General features: G+C 40.7%; 1 protein-coding gene across 1 annotated transcript in view; it reads right to left on the bottom strand.

The window, feature by feature from the left end:
- The window catches only part of Tex11 (testis expressed 11), a 237,579-nt gene that overhangs the window by 8,493 nt on the left and 206,649 nt on the right, over nucleotides 1-22,437 (bottom strand). Inside the window, 4 exon segments of the mRNA XM_048335370.1 lie at nucleotides 1,518-1,638; nucleotides 2,861-2,969; nucleotides 4,679-4,828; nucleotides 11,604-11,673. Coding sequence (XP_048191327.1) covers nucleotides 1,518-1,638; nucleotides 2,861-2,969; nucleotides 4,679-4,828; nucleotides 11,604-11,673 — 450 coding nt within the window.

The following is a 22,437-nucleotide window of genomic DNA, read 5'->3' as shown; positions in this document are numbered from 1 at the left end:
GCATGTGGGGAGGGGAAAGGAATGAAAAGACTGGAAGAAAATATTTACAAATAAAGAACTTGTATGCAAAATGTAAAAGGAACTCTGACAGCCTAATAAAAGCACAATCCAATTTTTAAAAATGCAAAAATAATCGGGTAGACATTTTTCCCAAAACAAAACACTAATAGCCATCAAGAAACTACAAGTCAGACAACAATGAGCTAGAATAGCTATAATTAAACAATAGGCAATGACAATGCAAGTGAGGTGGAAAATTTGGTATCCTCATACACTGTAGTGCTGCCACTGTGAAAAATAGATAGAAGCTCCTCAAAGTACTAACCATTCTACTCCTAGATACGCATCTAAGAGAATTGAAAACATATGCTGCACACACACTTGAACTTGAATATTCATAGCAGTGTCATTCTACCTTTTTGCCAGTTCTGGGGCTTGAAATCAGGGCCTGATCACTGTCCCTGGCTTCTTTTTGCTCAAGGCTAGCACTCTGCTACTTGAGCCACAGTGCCACTTCTGGCTTTTTTTGTTTATGTGGTGCTGAGAAATTGAACCCAGGGCTTCATGTATATGAGGCAAGCACTCTACCACCAGGCCATATTCCCAGCCCCAGAAGTGTCATTCTTAATAGCCATCTATCAATTAATGAATAGATAGGTAAATTGTGGCATATCAAATCAACAGAATATCATTCAACAAAAAGAATGAAATATTGCTAATGCTACAACATGGGAGAACCTGCAAACACAAAATGAGTCACACACCAGAAAACAATGTTGTACAATTCTATTCATATGAAGATTCCAGAAAGAGAAAGTCTATGTAGAGAGGAAACAATCTGTACTTGCACTGATTGCACAGACTGAGTGGAAACTTTAATGAAAAATGGGAAAGACAAGCCATGAATGATGTCTCATGCCTATAATCTTAGCTACTTAGGATTGTGGTTGAAAGGCAAGGGGCAAGAGGAAACTTTCTGAAGTATGGAAAGTTCTAGAACTCAATTGTGCCCATAGTTGTACCTCTCTATAAATTTGCTAAATTGTTCATGTACAAATAGGTGAATTTTATGCTATGTAAATTATACATTTATAAAGCTAATGTTAAAAAGTTATTGAAAGAACTTACACTGGAAGAAAGAAATCAGGAGATGGACTACAGTGTAGAAATCTGTTTCCTCCACCTTATCACCTGTCTCAGAGGAACGGTGGCTTCTTCACAAAGTTGGTATCATCACAGGGGAAGCTACAAGTCTGACTAGTGTGGAAAACCCAAAATCATTCAAGACACCTACTAGTCATGCTATTTTTACCTAACACTATTACATTTATATATTTAAAATGTCTACCTTTAGCTCTTTATATTTCATAAATTCAGGGAAATTTTGCAGTGCATAGGCTCACAGTAATATGAATTTACCCTAAAACACATAACAGAAGCATTATTCCATATAATTTCTAATACACTAAGCATTCAGTTCTTTAAAATTAGCTGCAAATTGAATATAACTGACTTACATTGTGACTAATGAAGCTCAGAGCATCTTGAAAATAGCTCCAAATTTCTTTCAAGGGACAGAATTCTGCAGTCAATGGTCTGGTCAGTAAGAAAATGAAAATCAAGCTGTGCACACATTTGCTGAAAATAAAAAAGAGCAAAGTCAGCTGGCGGCCAATGGCTCACACCTGTAATCTTACCTAATCAGGAGGCAGAGAAGTGGAGGGAACTGTTCAAGGCCAGCCTGGGTACATAAGTTTACTAGACTCTATCTCCAAAAAATAACCAGCAAAACAGCATAGCTGGAGGTATGGCTCAAGTGCAGGAACTCTAGCTCAGTAAGCAGGAGACCCTAAGTTCAAGCCTTAGTTCTTTGTGGGGGAAGTTCAGAGGGGAAGGGGAAGGGAGGAGAAAGAAGTGAATAAAGAGGAGAGGAAAAAAGTCATCTTATAAGGAAAGAAATCACTGGCTTCATAGCTAAGTAAAATCTAGATCTCATCCCAGACTAAAAAAAGCTTCAAGAAAACTTCTGTTTTTCCCTTGGTTTTACTGGCCTCCATTCTCAGAAGACAGGCTTCTGGTTGGCTAGTTCTTCCTCTTGCATGTTTATGGTTGTATTTCACTCCTGTTTAGTTCCTGCATGAAATACTGGTTTGTTTATTTGAATTTATGAGCTGGTTCAAGTTACAGTCATTTAAATCATCATGTTACTTTCTCAAATAAGCAAGGGAATTGGTATTTAAATTAGGAATATTTCCAAAACTGTTTCTCATGTCTCACAACAGAAAGACTGTAATAAAGTTTTCCAGAGAAAAATCACACCTCATTTTCCTTCACGCACACACACACAAACATGCTCCAGGAAACAGTATTTTATACAACACCCATTGTTACTTAAAAGGCTTAGAAAAAAATCTGATGCAAATGTAACAGAATGTTAACAGGTGTCCAATAGGAGAGGTGGATATTTTAGTGCTTGCTGTATTAATCTCTATATTCTGCACATTTTGAATATTTAGCAAATGAAATAATAAAACTACTAAGATACTTAATAAAACAGACAGACAGAGACAGAGAAGTCATCTCATAGTTCTACTAAGTACCTTAGTAGTTTTATTATAAACACAGAATCAAAGAAGCACCCTTTTTCTCCTTTGGGAAACTGCAGCCTCCTTGACTTTGCTAAATAATCCCTCGTCTTTTCAGCCAGCTTCAAAAATGAGGGCGACCAACATGTTTGAAGTTGAACCAGTTGATTATGACTAGTGATTGACTGTGGGGAATTGACTACAATTCTCCAGCTATTATTGCTATTACTAGTACTACAGTTCTTTGAATTCGTTTTTGAGTTACATTTACTAACTTGTATTTCAAAACATTAAGAGATTCTTCCATTTTGTGCATCAGTAGAGCCTTTTTCAAGGCCTTGAGCGCACTGCTAGGATAGTGTACAGGGCTTTCCATAGCTAATGCTATAGGAAGGGAAGAAAAAAGGTTGTGAACAACACAATCATTTTTTGTCTGTCATGGAGCTTGAACTCTGGGCCTAGTCGCTGTCCCTGAGCTCTTCAGCTCAAAGCTAGTGCTCTACCATTTGAGCCACAGTGCCACTTCCAACAGCATAATCTTATCTACCCAGTTTGCATTGCTGGCTACAACTTGCTTTCTATAATGAGATTACCCTGAAACAGATTAATAGCCAAACAGTCAAACACACACACACACACACACACACACACACACACACACACACACACACCCCACAAACTTTATAAAATGATGAATCCAGAGACACTTCTATAGGTAGCCTCTTCTTTCTAGGTCATGTAGCTTGTTAGGATCACCAGATTACATTCTTTCTTCAGCAACCCCAACAGAAAATTTATTGCTCCTATGACTACTAAGACAGTCATAAAGGTGAAGCAATAATCTTATGAACACAGTCAAGGAAGGGCACACTAAGAAAGAAACAGAAAGCAGATTTAGTACGAAAGCACTAATCAAAACCAGATTTAACTAAATGAATACCAAGAAACTGAAATTTGAGGTGTCTGGGTGGGCACCAAGGCCAAGGGGAAGAGAATAGATGATTGGAGAGAGGAATGGTGGGAGAATACCATTGTAATATTCAATGTACATATGTGAAAATGGAAGCAGATATCTTGAGGGAATGGATGGGGTTGGGAGAGATGGTGGACAATGATGGAAAGGGTGACATTGGTCAAGATGCATTGTACTCATAAACTGAAATGCTGAATTGAAACTTCATTGTATTTATATTAAAGATAATTAAAAATAAAAAAACAGATTTAATGCTGATTTTTTTGTTTGGCCAGAGGCTAAAAATAGGAAACATTCCACATGAAGAATATCAGAGATAACCCCAAAACTTCCAGATACATTTACTAGGCCTCTAGAATAGACTTCCATTATACAAGTGGTCAAAGCCCATGTGTTTATAAAGCATACATCATCTGCTCCATAGCTCTAGGAATTGTCTTAGATAGACCAAGGAAAAAGGCAAATGTGACCGGCATACATGTGGCTACCTAGCACCTTTACTAATCACACTCACACTCCTGAGGAGTGGGACAGATGAAAGGTGAAGATAATTAGGCCATTTCCTGTAGTGTATTCCCCAAGTGTTCTGAGCCACCATACAAATCAAGCAGAAATTAGAGAGTGGCAGTGGTGTTAAACTACTTTCAGTATTTCTCTGTGTATTTCAGTAAACTATGAGGCAGTCAATTATCAACTCTAACTTCCTCATTTCAATTCCCTCTATTGTGTAAGTGCATAATTAAATTTCACACAAAGACTAAAAGTGAGCACTTATATTGAGCAATATACTTCACTAGAGTTTGTAAGGATAATAAATAAATATATGTTTATATGTAATTATTATTCATGACTGTAAGGTTAGAGTCTCATAGAATGAAAATGAAAAATGCACAAATGATTGTTATACAAATGTATTAAGAATGCCATGAGCGAAGGGGAGAAACGAAATGCTATAAGGAAAAGTTGTTTCCAACCAGAGGAAAGAAAACAGTAGCATGTAAATGGGCACAAGTCATTAAAAAAAGCAGAAACACAACACTTGGGGCTGGGGATTTAGCTCAGCGGAAGAGCGCCTGCCTGACTTGGAAAAAAAAAACTATAAAAGAAATATAACACTTACATGCAATTGCTTCAAGTATTTTACTGTCTAAATGAGGCAGCTCCCACATTGTTTCCAGAAAAGTGTCCAGAGGCGGGTCATTCATTTTGAGCTTAATTTCAAACACATACAACAGAAGCAGTATCTCAAATGAATGATTTGAGAAGTTCTCTAAGGGGGAAAAAAGCAAAAATTTAATATTTCCTGTGACCATGCTTAATTATATTCTGTCCTGTTCTAATCTCTCTTAACTGGGAAGGTTTGCCCTGTCTCAGAAAATTAATTTTCCTTACAATTTGAAGGCCAATGTAGCCATTGTAGACAAAGTTTTTTGTGCCAGTCCTGGGTCAGGGCCTAGGTGCTGTCTCTGAGCTTTTTTGCTCAAGGCTAGTACTCTACCACTTGAGTCACAGCTTCACTTTTGGCTTTTTGCTGGTTTACTGGAGATTCTTATCTCTAATTAAAGCATCTAATGGACTTTCCTGTCTGGGTTGGCTTTGAAATATGATCCTTAGAACTCAGTCTTCTGAGTAGTTAGTATTACAGGTGTGAGCCACTGGCACCCAGATGCACACAGACTTCTAACACTATAAAATCTATAGGCTCACCATTATTTTGAGGACCCTGTAATGTATTTGCTAGCACAGCCTTTGTTGGGATGCTCCCAACTATCCAGAAAAAATAGTACTGATCACAACATTAAGATTCTAATCAAGAAGCAGGGATGTAACTCAGTGAGCACTTGTGTAGCATGCACAAGACACTGAATTCCATCTCCAGCACAGAAAAAAGGAGATTCTGATTTAAAAAATACAATGTTTACCTGTGAGTTTGCATCAACGTGGTCCCTACTCTAAACAGAAGATACAGATACAGTACAAACTGTGGTCTTGTGCCTACCACTTGAGCCAGGCCTCCAGCTCAAGTGTTCTAATACTGTCTTTGTTTAGTTTTGATCTTGTAAAATCAATTTTCTTTTTCTGGGGATCAAACCCAGGACCTTGTGCATACTAGGATAGCTCTATACCATTGACCTACATTTTCTTTTTCTCCTGGAAGGGTTTGTACAAGTTTGGTCTTAATATCTTTGGTAGAATTCTTCAGTATGGTTTTCTTTTGGAAGATTAACTATGAATTCAATTAATTTAATAGATATAGGATTATAGGCCTTTTTTTTTTTTTTGGCCAGTCCTGGGGCGTGGGACTCAGGGCCTGAGCACTGTCCCTGGCTTCCTTTTTGCTCAAGGCTAGCACTCTGCCACTTGAGCCACAGTGCCTCTTCTGGCCGTTTTCTAGATATGTGGTGCTGGAGAATCGAACCCAGGGCTTCATGTATACGAGGCAAGCTCTCTTGCCACTAGGCCATATTCCCAGCCCTATAGGCCTTCTTTATTTTTTTTTTTTTTGGCCAGTCCTGGGCCTTGGACTCAGGGCCTGAGCACTGTCCCTGGCTTCTTCCCGCTCAAGGCTAGTACTCTGCCACTTGAGCCACAGCGCCGCTTCTGGCCGTTTTCTGTATATGTGGTGCTGGGGAATCGAACCTAGGGCCTCCTGTATCCGAGGCAGGCACTCTTGCCACTAGGCTATATCCCCAGCCCGCTATAGGCCTTCTTAAGGGAGTAGTTTGTGACTTAATTTGTCCATTTCATCTAATATTTCAAATTCATAGGTAAAATGCTATTCACAGTGGTCCCTCATTCCCCTTTTAGATGTCTCTAGAATCTCTGGAGATAGCAACGCCCTCATTCTTTTTTTTTTTTTTCTTTCAAATTTTTATTATCAAACTGATGTACAGAGCGGTTACAGTTTCATACGTTAGGCATTGGATACATTTCTTGTACTGTTTGTTACCTTGTCCCTCATACCCCCCTCCCCCTTTCCCTTTCCCCCCCTGAGGTGTTTACTTCACTTACACCAGTTTTGCAAGTATTGCTTTTGTAGTTGTTTGTCTTTTTTTACCCTGTGTCTCTCAATTTTGGTATTCCCTTTCAATTTCCTACTTCTAATACCAGTATACACGGTTTCCAATATACTCAGCTAAGATTACAGAGATAGTGTAGGTACAATCACAGGAAGGTGATACAAGAACATCATCAATAATAGAAGCTACAGATACACATGGGACGTTGAAAGGAGATACAACTGTGATATAACAATTGTTTCTGTTGGGGTTCAGCTTTGGCCTTGAGGGGGAAGGGCAGAGGAAAGTGCTCCCAAGACGCCACCCTTCCCCGCAGCCACGGGGGAATGCAGAAGCAGGCCACAATTCTCTGGGACTGGAACCAGAAGAACTGGCTTTGCAACCAGCCCCCCAACTTTCTCGCCAGACCATGTGTTCCCCATTCTCGCGGGCTTTTGTCCCTGGGGTGGTGCTATCAAAGTTTGGTCGATCACCCCTTTTCTCGTCACCCCTACTATATCAACTGCTAGCCACTCCCTTATTAAATCAGATTTGCTCTTGAAGCATTTCCGAGATCCGCGTACGCCTGGCTTTCTTCAAGGGTAAGGAGGGAGGTAAAGCAATCTCGTACGGCCGTGTGCACCTGAGGTCTTTCCTGAGCCCCCCCACTCCACTCTGGCCTTACCTGCGGGTGGGGTGACCAGGGGAGAGGGTGAGAAAGGGAGTGGTTAGAGTAGAGTAGAGCCTGACACCCCCATGCCAAGGGGAGGCGACCTGAGCCCGGCATTTTTGGCGGCCCAACGTGGGGCACAGAACCCACTGGAGGAAGTTCATGGCTCCCGTTAGATCCTCAGGGAAATTGGGGTGAAAACCCTGGGACCGTGGTCCTCCCATCCAGGTCAGCAAAGACGATGGGACAAGGCCGGTACTGGCGAGGTGGCGAGACGCCGCCCGGAGCTCAAATCTGTGTTTTCAGATGAGCAAAGTCAATTTTTCCTTCCTGGCCAGAATCCCTGTACTGTTAGAACTTACCCTGTCTGTCTTTCTAGGAGTAAAAGTTTCCACAGGATGAGAAAACTGCGATGTTGGAGGGAGCTCAGCTAGGGCTCTGCAGCTCCTCTGCTGTCTTCCCGGAAGTCCCTACGCCCCCATTCTTGATACTGTTAATTTGGTCCTAAACCACCTGGAAAAAAGTTTCTCAAAGATAAAGAAAAGCAGCTTTGTTTTTTTTTATGTCTGTTTTACATTTTTATGTTTTAAATTTTATTGATTTATGCATTTCATGTTTTTGCTTTTTCTTGATTCAGTTTAGTTTGCTATTTAATTTCTTAGCTTCTTAAAGTTAGAAGCCTGGATTGTTTGAGAAAATAGAAATGCTTCTATTAAATGGAGTCTTGTGGATTTTTCTTCCTGTGATGACTTGGTACCACAATTCTCCTGTCCTCAGCTTCCCAAGTAGCTTAAAAACAGGAGCCATTGGTACCTGGATCCTCCAAATTTTTATATGTTGTGTTTTCATTGATCTCAATTAAAATATTTCTGGGGCTGGGAATATGGCCTAGTGGTAGAGTTATTGCCTCAATTAAAATATTTCTAACTTCTTCCTTCCTTCCTTTTTGTTTCGTTTCTTTCTTCTTTTTTTTTCTGTTTGTTGTGGGGCTTGAACTCAGAGCCTAGGTCCTGTCCCTGAGCTCTTTTGATCAAGGCTAGTGTTCTAACACTTGGACCACAACTCCCCTTCTGGTTTTTTGGTGGATTATTGGAGATAAGAGATCTCATGGGCTTTCCAGCCCAGGCTGGCTTTGAACCATGCTTCTCAGATCTCAGCCTCCTGAGAAGCTAAGATTACAGGCATGAGCCAGCAGCACCTAGCTTCTAATTTCTTTTTGTCATTTTCCTTTGGCCAATTGGATTGTTTTAAAGTATGCTGCTTAATATAAAAATATTAGGAGATTGAATCTGGATATTGGTGGCTCATACAGTTGGATAGCTGAGATTGAGGGGAGGGGGGTTGGTTTGAGGCTAGCACAGGAAGAAAAATTTGTAAGACTCCCTTCTCAACTGAGAGAGATTGACACAATGGCACACATCTATTAAAATAACAGCTGCAAAGGGAAACCTAAAATAGGCAGACAGCATCTCATATACAGGCATGGGTAGGAAGCCAGAACCTATCTCAAAAATAACCAGCACTTTAAAAGGTTAGAAGCATGGATCAGCAGTAGAGCACATGCCTACTTAACTCAAGGTCCTGAGTTCAAATCCAAATAATGTCCTTAAAATTATCTGGAGATTTATCATACACTTTTGTTTTCAAGACTTGTGATATAATTTCATCATGGTCAGGGAACATATTTTGTAATTCCAATAGTTTATTTTGTAATATTGAGGACTGATCCCAGAGCCTCACACCTCCTTAACAAATTCTCTCCAATTGAGATACAATTCCAGCCCGGATACTCAATTTCTTAATGATGTCAGTATTTAAAAATTCATAACAAAGTATCAAATTTATTACAGAATCATGTTTCATTTTTGAAATAGAGCTGTTTAACAATTATTGTAACTTAAAATTTGCTATCAGATGTGCAGAAAGCATTAATAAGCTATTAAATATTGCAGTGAATAAAATTACTAGATCATGCATTTAAAAAACCCATGATTAATAGTTAAAATTTCCAGTTATACTACTTAACTGAAAGAAAGATCCCTTAACACTGTACTTCTAATTATAACATATTCTCTTTTTGACATAATTTATCCTGTTCATGCAATTACTATTGTGCCTATCAAAAAGCTTTACAAAATTTAAATCTTCCACTTAGGAAGCATAACTTTACTGTTAACTCTTCAGTTCTTTAAAAGAGTTTTGAGATTAAAATATCTCCTAGAAAGGGCTTGGGCAAAAAGTATGAAAATCATGCCTAGAACACTAGCTACTCAGAAGACTGAGATTGGAGGATCTTGGTTCAAGGCCAGCCTGACAGGAAAGAATATGAGACTCTTATCTTTAATCACCAAAATGTTGGAAGTAGAAGTGTGGCTTAAGTGGTAGGTCACTGATCTTAAGCAAAAGAAGCTTGGGGACAGTGCCCAAGCTCTGAATTCAAACCCCAGGACTGGCACACACACACACACACACACACACACACACACACACACACACACACACACACACACGAGGATAAGGATATCACTTCCATATAAATTAAGACAATGGAATTTTTAAAGGGTTATAAATGATCAACAACTTACCCAAGAAGTAATTTTAAATTTCAAGTTTCTAGTCAGCACAAGAAAAAACCTGGGCCTAGATTACTACAGTATTTGTAATTTCCCTCATTACCAATATCTGGCATTTTATTTTACTGCAAGCTCTAAAACATAATTTGTCTCTTCTCAGAAACTCACCTCTAAGAAAATAACAGTGTCCATAAGTGCAAACATTGTTACATCCAGTGTCAGTATGTGGCATTCTACAAAGTCATGTAATTAGAAATTCCTTATATAGTTAAATTTTAAAACGTAGTATGTCTTCAAAGGCTGAAATCAATAAAATGCACAAAAAGAAGTACTTATTGATTAATATTATTTTGCTGTGAAAAATCCAGAAATGATTCCATTCCAAGTAATAGGTGATAATAATAAAAGACGTGATAATACATCATATCTCTTTGAAGCCAAAACATTCTTTTCACCTTGAAGAGAGTGATTCTTTTATGCTTTTATTCTTTGTCTGTAACAAAAACCCATTCTAAACCACCATGTGAATAGAGTTCAGAATCTAAAATCATTTTTCTCCACAGGACATGTTCTTTTCAGTATACAAGCTGTAAAACGGCAAATAGCCAAATCTGTTATAAATAATTTGTACTACAGGCTGAGTATCCCATATCTAAAAATGTTTGGGTAAAAAAAATACTTGGATTCGTAAGTGTTCCTTCAGATTTTGAATATTTGAATATACATGAAGTATCTTAAGGTTGAGACCCTAGTATAAACACAAAATTAGTTTGTGTTTCATATATACACTTTCTATGCATAGTTTGAAGGTAATTTGATACAATACTTTGAGTGCACTTGTATGTTGATTTACATGAGGTTAGGGTGGAAGTTTCCACTTGTCTCAGCATGCAGTGTTCAAAAATATTTTGAGAACATTTCAAGTTTTATATTTTCAGGCTAAGGATACAACCAGTACATTAATCCAATTTTACAATTATCACCAGTAGATAACCAACAAATTTCAATGCCTCAACCTAGAAGTTACTACAGTATTGAGGTCAGAACATAATTCTTCCACAAGGTCATATTTAATTTACTAAATAATACTACCATAAAAAGTGAGCATTCTTAGAAACTATAATTTTCCAAATGGCTTTTTTTCTGATCACAGAGATTGTTTATCCCTAAAATCCTTTTTTTAAATGTTTCTTTTTTTTTGCAAAGCAACCTTAAGAAATCCTTTATTGTTCCTTAAATTTGGAAAATTAAAGTATCAAAACATAAAGAAAACCGGTAATTTTTGTAACATTATTATCACACTTAATGAACAGACAGAAAATTAAAAAAATGTTTCATTTTAAAAAGTATCTTCTTGATGGATTATTTTTTGTCGGTTGTGGTGCTTGAACTCTTTACCACTTTGAGTCACAGCTCCACTGGTTTTCTGGTGGTTCATTGGAGATGAGTTTCACAGACTTTGCTGCCTCAGTTGACTTTAAATTGCAATCCTCAGATCTTAGGCTCCTGACTAGCTAGGATTACAGGCGTGATTCTCTACCGCCTGACATTCTTCTTGATGTTTTTGTTTCATATTTTGCTCTTTCTCCCTGGCTTCAGTCATCTTGGCTCATTTCCCAGATAGCATGGCACTTGTGGCGCCACACAGTGGCGGAAGTGCCTCAGTAACGCTTCTAAAGAAACTGGGTCCTTTGCAGCCCCTTCTACAACATACTCAATCCAAGCCTTTATGTTCATCCTTGTAGTAGCTGTAGGAAATTTGACGCTTTGAGTAGTGATCTCTAACTTTGTCCTAGGACTCACCAATAGGTGAGTCTATGATATTTTTGGATAATCTTTGGTTGTTTACCTTCTTTAATTCTATCATATGCTTCTGAGAAGTTTAAATTCTTAATGTGTCCAATAGCCCATAGGAGACACATTGACCTCTCTTTCTTGGCATTGCTAAGTGTCAGGTCCTTGTCCTGGCCTGAGCCAGGTGCTGCTCACAGAGCTGAACGTTCCTGGGAATCCCATGTAAGATATTCACACATTACACTGCATGCACCATGGCTACCTCTAGTGGGCACAGGGACAAACAACCATCTTCACACCAGAGGCTGTAAGTCTCCCAACACTTTTCAATCCTTTGTGTGATACCTCTTTTCTGAAAAACAGTACTGGAGATCAAACTCAGGGCCTTATGCTTTCAAGGCAGGCACTCTACCATTTGACTCATGCCTCCACACGTTTAAATTTTTTGTGCTAGTGCTGAATCCTGTATTCAGGACCTCGTGTTCATGCTTACCTTTTTTTTTTTTTTTTTTTGCCCAAGACTGATACTACCACCTGAGCCACATTTCTAACTTTTTGGTGATTAATTGTAGGTAAGAGTCTTGTGGATTCTTCTGCCCAGGCTGGCTTAAAACCTTAGTCCACAGATCTCAGCCTCCTACAAGCAGTATGAGCCACGGGTGCCCAGCCACTTTTCAAATCTTTTGAGCTTTAAGATTCAGATTGTGCTTTATGGTGTTAGATGTTCCATGTGTGTTTGGGGAAAAATGATGCTGTGAGGCAGTGTTCTATTAATTCCAATTAGAAGATGGTAGTTGTTTCCATCTAGTATATGCTTAATAATTGTTGACTTGCTCTATTTTTCCTGAGATGAGCATTAAATTGCCCAACTGTAGTTAAAAGATTTGTGTATTCTTAATTTTAGTGCTCTTAGGTCTTTCCTCACAAATTTTGAAGCTCTGCAAATTATAATATATACTTATAATAGCGACAAGAGAATATTATGTTATTTATAAGATGATATAATCTTGTAAACAAAATTAGCATAGCCAATAAAATAAAAACAAAATGCCACTAGAACTAATAAGTCCAACAAGTCAACATACAAAACCCAATTCTATTGTTATGTATCATCAATGACCAAGCTGAAAACCAAAATATAATTTCATTTAAAATAACATACTTAAGAATAAATTAAACAAGTTATATAACTTGGACACTGAAAACTATAAAACATGATTGAAAGAAATCTGTAATAAAATGGAAAAAATGGCCCATGTTCATGGATTAAAAAAATTAATATTGCAAAAGTGGCAATACTCTCCACAATGATTTACAGATTCAGCACATACACATCAGAATCCCAGTAGTATATTTTTCTTCAAATACTGACAAGTTTTTGTAAATTTCACGGAAAAATTCAAGGGACCCAGAATAATAAAGAAAATCTTGAAAGAAGATTAAACTTGAATGATCAAAACTTGCTATTTTCAAAGCTTAGAGCAAAGCACTTACAGAAAAGATTCATGGTATTGGCATAATTACAGCCATACACATTAATGGGTAGAACTGACAATACAGATATGAAAACATATGTTTATGTTCAACCAATTTCCCAGAGATAAGCAAAGTCTATCCATAGAGGAAAGCATAGCATCTTGTTCTTGTTTGTATCTGTCCTGGGACTTGAACTCAGGATCTGGACAATGTCCCTTAGCTTGATTGCTCAGGGCTTATGCTCTACCACTTGACCAACAACTGCACTTCCAGTTTTTGGGTAGTTTATTGAAAATAAGAATCTCACAGACTCTCCTGCCCAGGCTGGCTTTGAACCACGATACTCAGATCTCAGCCTTCTGACTAGTCAGGATTCCAGGCATGAGCCATGAGTGCTGGGCAAGAATACGGTTTTCAATAATTATTCCTGGGACAAGTAGGCAACTACATGATAAAGAATGAAGTTAGGGGGCTGGGGATATGGCTTAGTGGTAGAGTGCTTGCCTAGAAAGCATGACACCCTGGGTTCACATATACAGAAAAGGCCAGAAGTGTCACTGTGGCACAAGTGGCAGAGTGCTAGCCTTGAGCAAAAAGAAGCCAGGGACAGTGCTCAGGCCCTGATTTCAAGCCCCAGGACTATCAAAAAAAAGAATGAAGGTAGAACCTTACTTCATACCATATATAAGAATTAAGTTAAAATGGAGCTGATGGCATAGCTCAAGTAGCAAAGCACTTACTAGTAAGTGTGAGGTCCTGAGTTCAGTCCCTAGCATCACAAGAAATAAAACAAATTAACTAAAAATGGATCAAACATGTTAAAGCAAAAGTTAAAACTACAGAAATCAAAGGGGCAAAATCTTCATGACTTTTTTAAAAATTTAATTAATTTATTAATTGAACACAAATTTTTTGGACAGAGTGTTGTGCAAAAAGGGTACAGTTACATAGTAGGAGAGTGTGTACATTTCTTGTGATATCTTACGCCCTGTTTTTCTTTCCCTGCTCTAGGTCAGGTAGACATATATACAATATACAATGTATCAAGAACATATACAGTAGCCACATGGCCACGCCCAAGAAAATTCGCCTAGGGATTTAAATGCAATGTTGATATTAGACAATATGTCGACAGTAGTCTTATATGAACGCACATACATAAATTTTGAGCTACTGTATTCCACTGAGAGGTCAATTTTTGACCTTTATGTGTTGAGTAATTGTTTGGTTTTAGTTACATACTGTTGGGTCGCTGCCCCAATCCTGTGGGAAATACTATTTGACAAGCAGTTTTTGGTTTGACAGACTTGGTCTCTACTGTCTCTCCATCTCCCTTTCTTAACAGTCATATACCCGGGAGATCATGCCCCTTTTTTTCTGTGTTCTAGGCTTGTCTCGATCAACATTATTTGTTCGAGTTCTGACCATTTCCCTCCAAATAACAATATTTCACCATTCCTAATCGCTATGTAGTATTCCATTGTGTATAGGTACCATATTTTTTGGATCCATTCGTCTGTGGAGGGGCATCTGGGTTGTTTCCATATTTTGGCTATTGTGAATTGTGCCGCGATAAACATGGAAGTACAAATGTCTTTTTGATATCTTGGGGTTTGCTGTTTAGGATAGATGCCTAGGAGTGGTATGGCTGGGTCATAGGGTAGGTCTATATTGAGCTTTTTGAGAAACCTCCATACTGTTCTCCAAAGTGGTTGTACTAATTTGCACTTCCACCAACAATGGAGAAGGGTTCCTCTTTCCCTGCACCCCCTCCAGCATTTGTTGTTGCCTGAGTTCAGAGTATAAACCATTCTAACAGGGGTGAGGTGGTATCTCAGGGTTGTTTTATTTGCATTTCCTTTACTGCCAGGGATGTTGAACATTTCCTCGTATGTTTCTTTGCCATTTTTATATCTTCTCTTGTGAAGTCTCTCTTTAGCTCCTTTGCCCAATTCCTAATTGGTTTATTGGGCTTGGAGGATCTTAGTTTCTTTAGTTCTCTGTAGATGACAGATATTAGGCCTTTGTCTGTTGCTGTGCTGGTAAAGATCCTTTCCCATATGGTTGGCTGTCTTTCTATTTTGGTGGCTATGTCCTTAGCTGTGCAGAAACTTTTTAATTTGTAGTAGTCCCATTTGTCGAGTCTTTCCCCTATTTGTTGTGCCCCTGGGACTATATTCAGGAAGTTCCTTCCTGTGCCTATAAGTTCTACATCTTTCCTACTCTGTCCTTCAGTAGTTTCAGGGTTTCAGGTCTGATATTGAGGTCCTTGATCCATTTTGAGTTGATCTTGGTGCATGGTGATAGGCTTGGGTCTACTTTGAGTTTTCTGCATATGGCTGCCCAGCTCTCCCAGCACCAGTAGTTGAAGAGGCTCTGTTTATTCCATTGTATGTCTTTAGCTCCTTTGTCGAATATCAGCTGACTGTAAGAGTGCAGTTTTATTTCTGAATCTTCAATTCTAATCCATTGGTCTTCCGATCTGTTTTTTTTACCAATACCAGGTTGTTTTTGTTATGATGGCCCTGTAGTAGAGCTTGAAGTCTGGTATTGTGATACCTCCTGCACTGCTTTTTTTGCCTAGAATTGCTTTGGCTATTCTAGGTCTTTTGCTTTTCCATATGTGTTGGGCATTCATCTTGGCCTTAAGGGAGGAAGGGCGAGGAGAGCGCTCCTAAGACGCCGCCCTTCCCCCAGCCCTGGGGCAGTGTGGAAGTGAGCCACACGTATCTCCTTCTGGGTCGGAACCAGAAGGGGTAGCTTTGAGACCATCTCCCACCTTGCGCCAGCGAGCACGTGTGCTCCCTTTCGGGCGGGCTTTGCCCACAGGGAGGTACTATGGGAAGTGACGTTAGCCCATGAGGGAGGTCCTTGGGAGCTGCTCTTGGATGGACAAGCTCGCCAGCCTATCGCCAGCTCATGCTCAATCCTCGTCATCACTACTATATTACTGTGAGTCCCTCCTGATTAAATTGGATTGCTCTCTGAAGCGTCTCTGAGATCCGTCTGCGCCTGGCTTCCTTGGTGGGTAAGGAGGGAGGAAAAGGGGATCTCGTTCCGCCACGTGCACCTTAGGCTAGCTCGTGTCCCTTCACTCCACCCTGGCCACTTGCTGGTCAGGTGCCCAGGGAAGAGGGTTTGAAAAGGGGAGCACTGATAAGGGAGTACGCTTAGCATCCCTGCACCAGGGGAGGTAAATCTAGCCCGGCACATATGAATTTATGGATTGGTTTCTCTATTTCAGTGAAGAATGTGGCTGGGAATTTGAATTTGTATAACAATTTGGGCAATATGGCCATTTTCACTATATTGATTCTGCCTACCCATGAGCATGGGAGGTTTTTCCATCTCCTTGTGTCTTCTTTGATTTCCCTTATTAGATTTTTATAGTGTTCATTAAATATGTCTGTCACGTCCTTGGTTAAGTTGATCCCTAGGTACTTTATTCTTTTTTTGGCTACTGTAAATGGAATTGTTTCCATAATTTCTTTTTCTGTTTGTATATTGCTGGTGTACAGAAAAGCTGCTGACTTTTTGGATTGATTTTGTATCCTGCTACTTTGCAAAAATGGTTTATTAGGTGTAGGAGTTTGGGGACTGAGTTTTCTGGGTCCTTCAGATATAAGATCATGTCGTCTGTGAATAGGGATAACTTGATTTCTTCCTTGCCGATGTGGATCCCTTTGATGTCCTCGTCTTGCCTTATTGCTATGGCTAGGGATTCCAGCACTATGTTGAAAAGAAGTGGGGAGAGTGGGCATCCTTGTCTTGTTCCTGAATTTAGGGGGAATGATTTACGTTTCTCTCCATTTAATATGATATTAACAGTTGGTCTGTTGTATATGGCTTTTATTGTTTTGAGGAATGTTCCATCTATTCCTGTTCTCTCCAAAGCATTTTTTTTTTTGGCCAGTCCTGGGGCTTGGACTCAGGGCCTGAGCACTGTCCCTGCCTTCTTTTTTGCTCAAGGCTAGCACTCTGCCACTTGAGCCACAGAGCCACTCTGGCCATTTTCTGTATATGTAGTGCTGGGGAATCGAACCCAGGGCCTCATGTATATGAGGCAGGCACTCTTGCCACTAGGCCATATCCCCAGCCCTTTCCAAAGCTTTTAATAAGTATGGATGTTGTATTTTGTCAAAGGATTTTTGGGCATCGACTGAGATAACAATGTGATTCTTGATTTTAGTTCTGTTTATGTGGTGAATTACATTGATTGATTTACGGATGTTGAACCATCCTTTTGACTGTGGGATGATGCCTACTTGGTCATGAGGTATAATTTTCTTGATCAGTTTCTGGATCCTGTTAGCTAATATTTTATTGAGGAGCTTTGCATCTGTGTTCATTAGTGATATTGGTCTGTAGTTCTCTGTTTTTTTGGGTCTTTGTCTGGTTTGGGAATGAGTATGATATTAGCTTCATAGAATGAGTTTGGGATTTCTCCCTCAGTTTCTATTTCGCGGAAGAGTTTGAGGAGTATTGGTATTAGCTCATCACTAAAGGTTTTGTAGAATTCGTTGGTGAATCCATCTGGGCCTAGGCTTTTCTTTGTTGGGAGGTTCTTGACTACCTCCTGTATCTCACTGTAAGTTATTGGTTTATTTAGTTGATTTATTTCTTCTTGGTTTAGTTTGGGCAGTTTATACTTCTCTAAGAATTGATCCATTTCTGTAAAATTATTGTTTTTTACTGAGTAGAGGTTCTGGAAATAGCTCCTTGTGATTGTTTGAATATCGTGTGTACTTGTAATTTTTCCAGTGGAGTCCCTGATTTTATGTATATGAGTCTCTTCTCTTCTTTTTTTTGTAAGTCTTGCGGGGGTGTCTGTCAATTTTATTTATTTTCTCAAAGAACCAGCTTTTAGTCTTATTTATTTGTTGAATGGTCTTTCTATTTTCAATCAGATTTATCTCTTCTTTAATCTTTGTGATCTCTCTCCTCCTAGTCGATTTAGATTCGGTCATTTCTTGTTTCTCCAGTTGTTTTAGTTTCATTGTGAGGTTATTCACCTTGCTTCCATTCTTTTAATGTGAGTGCTGAGGGCAATGATCTTGCCCCTCAGTACTGCCTTAGCTGTGTCCCATAGGTTTCTTTGTGATGTATTTTCATTTTCATTGTGGCTTATGAATTCGTTGATTTCATCTTTAATTTGGTCAGTGGCCCAAGTGTTGGATAACAGTTTAGCCTCCAAGAATGTGTATAGCCTCTGTGGTAACCACTGTTGTTGAGGGTTACCTTTAATCCACTGTGATCAGATATAATACATGGGATGACGTCAATACTTTTGTATTTGCTGAGGTTCTTTGTGTGGGCTATGACATGGTCTATTTTGGAGTATGATCCATGGGGTGATGAGAAGAAGGTGTATTGGGTCTCTGTAGGGTGGAAGATTCTGTATAGGTCTGTCACATCCATTTGGGATATGGTGTTACTTAGGTCCTCTGTTCCATTGCTGATCCTCTGGGTGTTGGATCTGTCTCTTGGAAAGAGTGGGGTATTAGTCATCCACTATGATTGTGTTTGCATCTATCTTGTTCTGTAATTCTGTGCGAATTTGCTTGAGATATGTAGGACCTGTTTTGTTCGGTGAGTATATATTTATCACCGTGATGTCTTGATTCTGGATTTTTCCTTGTATTAAAATGTAGTGTCCTTCTTTGTCTTTTTGAGTTGAGTTTAATGAAAAGTCCAGCTTGTCTGAGATCAGGCTGGCTACACCTGCCATTTTGGTAGGTGCGTTTGCTTGGAAGATCTTCCTCCATCCTTTCATTCGGAGCCTGATTTTGGCCCTTGCTGTAAGGTGTGTCTCTTGTAGACAACAGATGTCAACTTTTTGTTTGCGGATCCATCCTGCCAGTCTGCTCCTCTTTATCGGAGAGTTTAAACCATTTATTTTCAAAGAGATCAAGGATAAGAGTGTTTTTTTCTCCTTCCATTTTCTTGTTGGGCTGTTGTTTCCTCTTTTTTTTTTTCCTTGTCTTTAGTGAGCTGTTCTTTCTGTTGGGCTTTGGCTATTGAAGTTTCTTCTGATTCTGTCTGTGTCTCTTGTACGATCTCTGTTAGGTGGGTTTCCCCTCTTAGAATTTGCTGTAGGGCTGGTTTTTTATTCACATACTCCTTTAGATCCTCTTTGTTATGGAAAGATCTGGTTTTCCCTTCGAATGTGAACTCCAATTTCGCTGGATATTTGATCCGAGGTTGCATATTGTTAGACTGTAGTATTGGATGGTGTTCTTCCACTCACTTCGTGCTTGGTAGGTTTGTGTGGAGAGGTCTGCTGTTATTTGAATCCTCTTCCCATTGTAGCAAATTTCTTTCTTTGCTTTGGCTGCATTCAGAATTTGCTCTTTATTCTTGAGATCTGAAGTCTTGAATATTATGTGCCTTGGGGTGGCTTTTCTGGGGTCTGGCCTGCCAGGTGTCCTATAGGCTTCGGTTACCTGGATGGGGTCCAGGTGTGAGATTGGGGAAGTTTTCTGCAATAACTTTATTGAAAATATGATGAATCCCTCTGCTCTGGTATTCAGCGCAGATTATATCTCTTGTCTTTGTCCATTAGTTCCTGGATTAGTCTTCCCTGAAGCTTCACTGTTTCTTGGAGTGTGGTCATTTTCTGGTTGTTGTCGGCTGCTTCATCGTCCAAGCGAGAGATTCTGGATTCCATATGGTCGATTCTTTGTGTTGTGGATTCAATTGCGGAGTTTATGGATGTCAGAGAGCTATTTATGGTTGTCAGATCAGCTCTGATCGTGGAAATTTCTTCCTTTAAAGAGTTGTATTCTAAATCTATTTTTTCATGCATTTCACTTCTCAGGATGTTAAGGTCTTCTTTAAAGGAGGCTTGCATTGTATCCATTTTTGCTTCCATTTCTTTCTTGGCTTCCTGGATGTCCTTCAAGACTTCCCCTCTAAACTCCTGGAATTGTTTTCTGATTTCGATTCTGACGATTTCCCTTATTTCCGTTAACATGGCCTCATTTGCTTTTTTATTCTCCATCTCCTCTTCAGTCGTGCTGCTTTTTGGAGCTGGCGAGTTGGCTTGCTCTTTGATGAACTGTGTTATATTCCTTTTGATTTGCGCATCTGGGGATCTGTGGGTAGCTTCTCTGGTTTGGTTTTGTGTTGTTTCCCACTGGCCCGCCAGTGGGAGCCTTGTGTCCTGGCTCTGGGTTTGGGTTTGGCTTTGAACCTTGCTTCCCAATGGGTGAGCATGACCTTCTCGGTTGTTGCTGAGGTGGTCACTCTCCCTGCTCTTGGGAGCCAGTAGGTTCTGTGTCTTTCTCTGTGGGACAGTGTCCTTGTGCTGTGCTGTGCTGACCCTAGCGTGCCCCTGTTGGGGGTTTGCTGGTCGCTGAATCAGTGTGGCGTGGAGGCTTATCTCTTCTTTGGTTCTTTTTTCCACTCTGTATCTTGGTCAGAGGAGTTCACCTCTCAGGCAGTTCGCCTTCCTGTGTGGACGGCTCTGGGGCGGGTGTTGTTGAGGGGCGGCCCACCCACTTGTGTGGAATGGGCCAAACTGAGTGGGCACTGGCCGATGGACAGCTCTGCCTTCCTGTGTAGGTGCGCCTACCAGAGCGAGTGCTGTCGCCGGGGGCCTCGCCCACCTGTGTGCTGCCACTGTGGCCCCATCCACCTGAGCGGGATACGCCTACCAGAGCGAGCCCCGGGTTGTTGGGTTGTGCTTGCACCCTCCGCGAGTCCGCTGTGGGGGGCGGTATGTGTGGGGCCCAGTGGGATCAACTGTCCAGGTGCGGGTTAGCGCCCTCAGACTGCACTTCTGCTGTGAGGGGGGCACGTGATCAGGCCCAGCTGTCCCTGCTGTGCTGGTATTGCCCACCAGCGCCTGTGATTTTAGTTGTAAAAGTCTGCGAGGTCCAGGTGCCTCGTGTGGGGCTTGCATTGCTGGTGGTCCCCCGGCCCCTGTTGGGAAAGGGGCAGGGCCGATTCGGCCAGTTCAGGATCTTGGGCGGCCTTGGGGGTGCTCCGCCCTTCCCCTGCTAAACTCCTGTGACTTCCCAGCACCTGATTGAGCTTCCCGCCTGATTTGGGGGTTCTTTATTCCCTTGGGGTGGGGAGGGATAGGGAGGGGGATCTTGCTTCTTTGTAGGGTTTAAGTCTCTGATAGCTGATCTCCCGTTGGGGGAGGGGGTAATGGGGGACTCACTGGTCCTGGATTGTGTGTGTGTCCCGCACCGCTGTTGGTCCTTCGGGTGTGGCGAAAGGTCGTGGTGGCGTCCCCGGCTCTCTCCTGCTTCACCGCTGGGTTCACCAGCCGCTTACATCCGTCCTTTCCTGGTGTGGGCCCGAACTTCCCGTCACCGCCGTGGCCATATGTCTTGGTCTGCACTCTCCCTAGTGTCCATGGAGTCCTGCTGTCTGGAGTCTGCGCTCAAGGCAGTCGGTCTGCCGATCGCCGAGTCCCCTTTCCCAGCCTGGCCCTGTTCAGGCCAGGGTCGGCTGGTGGGGTGCGGTGCCCCTTAGATTCTCCGGCTCCATGTAGGTTTTAGGCTCTTCTTTTTTACTCCTTTTTGTTTTCCTGCGTTTCTGCACTGCTTCTGGCTGCTGGTTTTGCTGGATTCTTGATGGGGTGTTGGGTGCTGGAGTTCCCAGCTCGCTATTCAGTTGGAGCGAGTCGGGGTACCTCTCTACTGTGGCGGCGCCATCTTCCTCAGATCTCCTTCATGACTTTGCATTTGACAATGTAGTTTTAGGTATAACACAAAAATCCTAAGCAATAAAGAATGATTAGCTAAATTAGACCTCAATAAAGCTAAAAACTGTATTTCAAAGGACACCATACAGAAAGAGTTCTAGAATACCACTTTTGGGTATGTATCTGAGGGAACGCAAAACAAGGATACATAGGAATATCTGCATGCCTTTATTTATTTAGTCATTTATTTATGGCAGTTGTGGGATTTGAACTCAGGGCCTGGGCACTGTCCCTGAGCTTTTTCACTCAAGGGTCATACTCTACCACTTTGAGCCACAGCTCCACTTCCCATTTTCTGGTGGTAAATTGGAGATGAGTCTCACAGACGTTCCTGGCTTCAAACCTCAATCCTCAGATCTAAGGCTCCTGAGAAGCTAGGATTACAGGTGTGCACCACTGGCTCCAAGCTGTTGCACACCCATATTTATTGCAGTACTGTTCACAAAAGCCAAGCTTTGGATATAGTCCAATGATGAAAGAGTTAAGAAAATGTGGCATATATACACACTAGAACCATATTCAGCCACCAGGAAGAATGAAATTATGTCATTTGCAGGGAAATAGATAGATCTGGAAAAACATTATATTGAGTGAAGTAAGCTAGGTTCAGAAAGACAAAGAGTGAATGTTTCCTCTCATACATAGATTTTA

The sequence above is a fragment of the Perognathus longimembris genome, chromosome 28 (genome assembly GCF_023159225.1).
Source record: "Perognathus longimembris pacificus isolate PPM17 chromosome 28, ASM2315922v1, whole genome shotgun sequence".
Lineage (NCBI taxonomy): Eukaryota > Metazoa > Chordata > Mammalia > Rodentia > Heteromyidae > Perognathus > Perognathus longimembris.
The sequence above is the reverse complement of the archived record's forward strand: the minus strand, read 5'-3'. Positions and strand labels throughout refer to the sequence as shown.